We start from the raw sequence: 7,464 nt of genomic DNA on the forward strand, positions 1-7,464 counted from the left end.
ACATTAGTAAATACATGATTTGAGATCACTTGCTGTGATATTGGTGGATGACAGAAAGTCTTGTGTATTTATGGTATTTGTGAAAAGAATGAGATTCTATTAGAAAAAGCATGTGTCATCGGTAAATAATCCAAATGAAATTCATACTGTCATCATAAATTTAATATCAGTAGCTTCTATAAAATATTGAGATCTGATTACAAAGCTGTTTTCTATGCTCTACTTTCTGTTTTCTACCTTTATCAAAGGCGTTTTGGAATGGACTCACGTATTCATCTAATTATGTAATTAGGGTTAGGGCAATGCCAAACCAATAGAGAGTTTTTGAGTGTATCTTTTATCTTTTTATCAGAAATGTCTTTATTATTTAACCTTACTGGATATATTTATACTATTGCCTCTTGTACATATGAGTTTCATTTATAATATTGAAAAATTATGCACATGGATTTTTGTTTTAGATAACACAGCTGTAATTTTGACTAATAGAACTGGTTTTAGCCTTCAAGAAGAGCCTGTCTTCTACATATCTGTCCTAATTGCGGACAATGGAATCCCATCACTTACAAGCACAAACACCCTTACCATACACATTTGTGACTGTGATGACTATGGCAGTACACAGACCTGCAGGGACAAGGACCTTTTGCTTTCCATGGGATTCAGAACAGAAGTCATACTTGCAATTTTGATAAGCATTATGATAATATTTGGTAAGTAGTACCGAACTGAACCTAACTACATTTACTGAAAATAATGTGATAAATATAAAAAATGTCAATTCCATTATCACAGCATGGAATGGGTTTTGCATGTGTGTGTGTTTAATTGCTCTTCTGAATGTGTTGCAATTCTTGAACCAGTGGAGTGAATGAAAAGTAGAGTGATCACGCATTTCAAGATGAAAATCAATGATCCTTGAATTCTGAATGTGTCAGCATGTGTGTGTATATTTGTTTAGGAATGTTTTTGACACTGCATTGCAGCATATGCAGTTATATAACAACTAGTAATTAATAATAATAATAATAATAGCCTCTGTGGAGTGCTCATGACACTCCAGGATACTGTCTTGAGTGTTTACATGCAATATGCAATTTGATACTCACAATAATCTTATGGAGTGGTAACTACTATCGCCTGCATTGTTAGAATGAAGAAAGTGAAACTCAAATAATTAAGTGCTCTACATAGGGTCATGCAGCTGGTACATGATGTATTAAATTTCCGTAACTGTACAACAGTCTAATCAACCCTATGCTGCAACTCACTAGAGTCCTAGGACCACTACGGAAGTTAACAGTCTGGAGGAATGCAAATGGAGGGTTTTTACTTGATCAAAGTGCTAACCACAAGGGAAATTTAAGTAAAATTGCTGTTTTTAAAAAAGATTTTACTTATTCATTTATTTATTTATTTTAGAGAGAGGGAGTGCAAGAGAGGGGCCAGGGGCAGAGGGAGAGGGAGAAAACCTCAACCAGGCTCAGCACTGAGCACCTTTGGAGAAGGGCTGGATTTCACAGCTCTGAGATCATGACCTGAGCCAAATCAAGAGTTGACTGCTTAACACATGGAGCCACCGAGGAGCCCCAGGCTTCGTTTTTGCTTATTTGTTGTTGTTTTCACAGGCAAATGTTATACTCATTTTACGGATGAGGCCAATGAACCCCAAAATGTTTTAGTCAGGCTTCCAAGACTACAAATAATTCATTTAGCATAACCTTTTCTCTTTATTTAACATACTAGTGTATACAATCCCATCACTTACAAGCCTCCTTACCTTCCCTTATAAGGGAACCCTATCTTGCTTCCCTTGTAACTTCATGTCAAAAGTCAACACAACTCTATTGAGTTTTCTCAGCCACTGTTTCTATAATCCCAAACTCATGCTCAAAATGGCATACATTTTTCAAGGATTGCTTTGCCTTCACTCTCATCTTTCTCAAAGCTTCAAAAGTCATGCATTCCTCTTTACTATCCGAATTACCATTCTTTCCTACCCAGCCTCAGTTTTTAAGATGATTTTTTCATGGCTTTTGATCATAAAAGAGAATATAGAGCTGCATAGCTGGGTATCAGAATCAAGTGCAGTAAAAGCAGTGTAGTGTTTGGAGGATGACAAGTACTGATTTACTAATAAGTACAGACCTAAACCAAGTCCAAAAACCCTATGAGTAAACCAAGGACAGCTTCACAGTCAAGGGCAGTAATAAGATTTAGAGGGTGGAAAGTGTGGCTCGGCTGATAGTTTTCTTTGAAAGTGTCATGAATACTCTCTCCAATTCATAGATTGAAAAAATTATTTATTAGCTCCCTTTCTATATCAACCATATATCTGAGCTGAGTTTCACAGTACCTGGATTCAAACACAATGACCTTATTTCAAGAACACTAGTTCAATTTTTTAAAGATAAGATTTATACAAAACATTGCCTAATGCATTTCTCTATATGATAATATTAATAACATCACTTCATGTCTCAGTTTCAGTTCCTATAGATTAAATTCGTTCCAAGGCTATGAAAGGGTTGGCTGTTCTTGATACAGACACACACACACACACACACACACAATTTTTTCAAAAAATGGGGAGGAGTGCTTTGAAATCATTCTATTTCTATGTGGTATTAAAATTATCTTATGTAATGAATATTGTTTGTGGGCATACCAGTGTTATGATTTTAAAAAAATGATGGTTTAGGCTTTCTGAAATTAATGTGGTATCACTGTGCACAGGTTCTAAACCAACTGTGTGGTGGCATATACTTGGTAGTCAATAAATATTAACTTAGAAAATAATTTGCCTCAGTGGGGAATTTCAAACTGCTCTGTTGTGCTTAACTTCTCTTAACAGGGATTATTGGTTACTAACATTGACAAATGCATATGGATTGGAAAATTCTCCCTTATGCTCCTTTTCTTTTTGTTTTCAATATGTAAAAAATAAAATTTTAAATTATCATCACAAAACAGTTCACTCTATTTTTATGATGTTTGTCTACTCTAAATCATCAGGCAGAAAGATTGCTATACTGCCTTGTCATTCTGCATGATCCTTTTGTAAATTTTCAATAGCCAATATTGTAATTAAGTTTTGGAGAGTTAAAAGTTATACAGGATATTCCACTGTGCCGGGGATGATGCCCCCAACCCCTGCATTGTTTAAGGGTGGACAGTATGTTTTCTTTTTTTCTTAAAATCATAAAATCTAAGCTCATGTCTTGAGCTTTTAACAAAAGCAAGGATTGTAAGGTTTGTTATAAGTAATATACAACATCTATAAATATAAACTTATATTAATATATTATGCTGTATTTATTATATTATGTTAATTCATACTCTCATATGCTTTCTTTGTCAGGGTTTATTTTTTTGATCCTGGGTCTGAAACAGCGAAGGAAGCCAACTCTATTTCCTGAGAAAGGTGAAGATTTCCGAGAGAATATATTCAGATACGATGATGAAGGGGGAGGAGAAGAAGATACAGAGGCCTTTGATATTGTCCAGCTGAGGAGTAGCACCATCATGCGGGAACGCAAGACACGGAAAACTGCTGCAGCAGAGATCAGGAGCCTGTACAGGCAATCTTTACAGGTTGGCCCAGACAGTGCCATCTTCCGGAAATTCATTCTAGAGAAGCTGGAAGAAGCTAATACTGATCCTTGTGCCCCTCCTTTTGACTCCCTCCAAACCTACGCTTTTGAGGGAACAGGGTCATTAGCTGGATCCCTGAGCTCCTTAGGATCCGCAGTCTCTGATCAGGATGAAAATTATGATTACCTTAATGAATTGGGACCTCGCTTCAAAAGATTAGCATGCATGTTCGGTTCTGCTATGCAGTCAAATAATTAGGGCTTTTTTATTAGTAAAATTTTAAAAAATGCTAATATGTTTCGGCAAACTGGTAGTCTCTTGGTAAAGAGTTGTGTACTCCAGTTCTTGGGGTGGGGGTGAGGTGGATTATAGCATCTTCTGATTTCCTTGAAGTAAATGCCCCTTGTTTATTGCAAGCTACCCACATGTTGTCCCTGAGCGCAGGCGTGGAAGGATGCTAACAACCAGCTCTCCTGTGCCAGTGCAGGCCAACTCTGACATGTAGCAAATAGTCCTCTAGCACTTTTTTTGCTACCATTCAATACAAATTCTCTGAACTTTTGAATTTTTCGTGTGAGAAAGGCCCTGAACTAAATCAACTTAATATTATTTCATTTAGCCATTTTTTAAAAATCTTACAAAGTGAGAGGAAAGTGTTTATGTGTTTTAAGTTCCTGATTCTATATGGAGATACACATCTAGGAAAATCTGGGTGATTCTATAAAACTTTTAAAAGCTGTTTTTTTATGAATAAGCAAGTTTCTGATTCAGATTCTATGATTCATAGTCGTTTGATATTTTAAAATCATTGTCAAGACCATACTTGAAAACTGATTTCAAATTTAGATACATACTTGGTATGTGTTAATTAATCAAAGATACAGTGTAGATTTGTATTGTCTTTGATCTTACAGATTTGTATAAAAAGGGAGTATGAAAATATGTCTGGGAGTGTTTTATGTTATTTTTTTATGTAACCAGAGTATATCTTCATCATTACAATGCAATAGCGAAATACGTGTCAAGGTTTACTCGACATTAAATTTAAACTTTATGATAATCATGGAAAGCATGAAAAATTTTAAGTAAATTTTTATTGCCACTAAAAATGATAGCAATAAATGAAATAAGTATTTGATTCAAAGTTGAATTAATATTCATCCAAAATATTATGATCAACCATACTGATTCTTACCACACATAGAATAAAACATAAAATTCTCAGCATTTGTATTTTATTAAGAGCTTAGACTATAACTGATTCTTTACTGTCATTTTTTTTTATGATGGGTTATAAAATTAGGTGCAATAGTTCCTTTTATTGTAGCATTATGAAGGAAGTATGCTAAGCTCCTGGACATGGTAAAATCCATGATAACATCCACATAACAAGCTTTATGATAACATCAGATAATAAGATAATAAAACACTTTAATTTTAATCAACATCTTAAGAATGATCTTTATTATTCTATCCAAATCAAAAAGGAATTCAAAATTCATAGGTTGAATGGAAAGAAAATGGTGAATACAATGTTCTCAGAATTGTTTTATATGTTCATTTCTTATTAGCAGCATGTGAAAATGAGCTGAACCAAATTGATCGTATAGGCTTAGATAAAATATTTTTAATAATTTTTATTTGAATAGCTACAGCATTTTTTCCCCTCTGTACTTTGAAACATAAATACCACATGTAATAGAAGAGAGGCTTTCCATCAATATCAATTCAGGTACCATTTTGTTGGCAACATAGGTATCATCACTTCACAACAGCCCAAGACTAGAAATACAACGATTTAGGAGGCTATTAAAAGTTGATGAGAAGTCATAAGCTGTAGAAAATCCTATGCATTCATACCATCATTTACTTAGGGAAGAGTAATAATACTAAACCAAACAAATTGTTAAAAGAGAAACACTTGACAATAAAATAAAAAATGTATGAATTGAGAGAATATCTATCACATCGACATAAAATTGAGAGTATAATTAGATATATTTCAGGAATTATTCCATAAAGGTTTATTCCCTGTATTTAAAAGATAGTGCTGTGAAATCTTGGTTGAAGAATTGGAAAGTATGATAAACAACAGATAAATCAATCCATGGAAAATAAATGAAAAAAACAGAAATAGGGTCTTCTGAGGACCTAGTAGGTTCTGTCATGAATGAAAGCCTATGAACAACTTATCAATTTGGATAGACACTTTAAAAAATGCACATCTGCATCAGTGGGGTTTCAGGTTGGAGTCCAGTGACACTAAGCAGATGTGTTAAATTCTGATAGGATTGTTAATCATAGGTACATAGGAAAAGAACATAGTGGTTGCATATCTATTTGCTAGTCTAAAAAGTGTCCTTTTAAACTATATAAAAAATAGTATCTGAGTTTTGTATAGAAGATGCAATTTCATAAAAATCATACTTGGTTATATTTCAATAACATTTGACCTTTTTGTAGTCGCTTGGGTGTTACAAGAATGCAGCTATATCCTAAGCTAAAGGCATGACATTAAGATCTCATTTTTGTCAATTTTAATAAAGGCTAAATCAATGCAGATATTTATGAAAATAGCACAGCTTCATATTAACACCTGCAGTGCTTAAACATTACCCTTAGTTAATTCGCAGGTTTGTGTGTAAGTCTGGGATTACTAATGGTTGAAATAAGAAAATACTTCAAGTCCTTTAGAGGGATCAGAAACTGCTAGTGATAATAGGTGTTCATCAAGCACCTGTGCTTGAGCCTACCAGCCCTGAGTGTGAATTAGTGCACTATTGTTCGAGTACCTGTGTGAACTCTGTCAAACTGTCTACTCTTTGTAGATCTGAGTTTCTAATCTGTAAGACAAGGTCCAGGGTACCTAATTCACATGGTTGCAGTGATGAATTAGTCAAACAAGAAGCACAAGCAGTGCCTGATTCAATAAAGAATTACATGACGACGGCTGATGTTATTCCGCTGGAACACGCAGACTCCTTTTCCTTCTAGTCCCAAGTGATCTCCACGGCTTCACAGCATGTTTGTCATGCAAATCAACTTTCTGACCTGACATAGAAGGCCATGTAGTAATCTGCCTTGCTCATTTCTGCATTCTTAACTCTTCCAGCCTCATGTTCCAAGCCGGAAACAATCTGCCCCCAAACATTTCTCTTTTTCATTCCCTCACTTCATTCATGTCTGCGATCAACTGTGATTTCCTCAAGAAGGCCTATCTGATCACTGTCTTACACTGTGGCCCTAGCTCTGCCTGGCTTGTATTCAAATCCCTTAGCCACCTGGCATTACAACGTATATGTGCTTTTTTTTTTTTTTTGTGCATCTTTATCACTTATTAGAATGTAAACCCCAATGGGCAAGGAATCATCTCTCTTGTTCACTTGTTCTTGTCTAAGATTGTTTGTACCACATTAAGTGGACCAATAAATATTCCTTAATGTAACAATGAATCCCAATCTATTTTACCTGGTCGTGTATAGAAGAAGCCATATTGAGTTTGGTTAAATAATCATATGGAATTAATATATTTTTCAAAATAGGTCATTGCTGGGTAGTTCTCGGGTACAATAAGATTTTCAAAATATATCTAGTAATTATAGAGTTTGGTATTCTTACTAATTATAGAGTTTGGACATACTGGTATTATCCCCAGGGGTGAAAAAAGGTAATGACTTTAAACTATTCCATCAAAAGAGGTCCTATGGTAAATACTGTAGAAATTCACATGTGAAAAAGTTCCCAGGAAGTGTGATGAGTATGAAAACATGTGCAATGCATGAGAATTCCACTTCCTGTTTATAACACAAAACTTGGTAACAAATGCATTGTTAGATTTACAAGGCTACGCGAAACCTACAAACCACACTT

The 7,464-nt window shown here is 34.7% G+C and overlaps 1 protein-coding gene across 2 annotated transcripts in view; it reads left to right on the plus strand.

The window, feature by feature from the left end:
* CDH19 (cadherin 19) overlaps positions 1-7,046 on the plus strand; it is a 94,519-nt gene extending 87,473 nt beyond the window's left edge. For both annotated transcript variants that reach the window (XM_072820804.1, XM_072820814.1), the window contains exons 11-12: positions 462-713; positions 3,362-7,046. In XM_072820804.1, the coding sequence (XP_072676905.1) occupies positions 462-713; positions 3,362-3,852 (743 nt within the window). In that variant the 3' untranslated portion in view covers positions 3,853-7,046. The remainder of the gene's footprint in view (positions 1-461; positions 714-3,361) is intronic.
* The last annotated feature ends 418 nt before the right edge of the window (positions 7,047-7,464 follow it).

This window comes from Canis lupus, chromosome 1 (assembly GCF_048164855.1).
Source record: "Canis lupus baileyi chromosome 1, mCanLup2.hap1, whole genome shotgun sequence".
Classification (NCBI taxonomy): domain Eukaryota; kingdom Metazoa; phylum Chordata; class Mammalia; order Carnivora; family Canidae; genus Canis; species Canis lupus.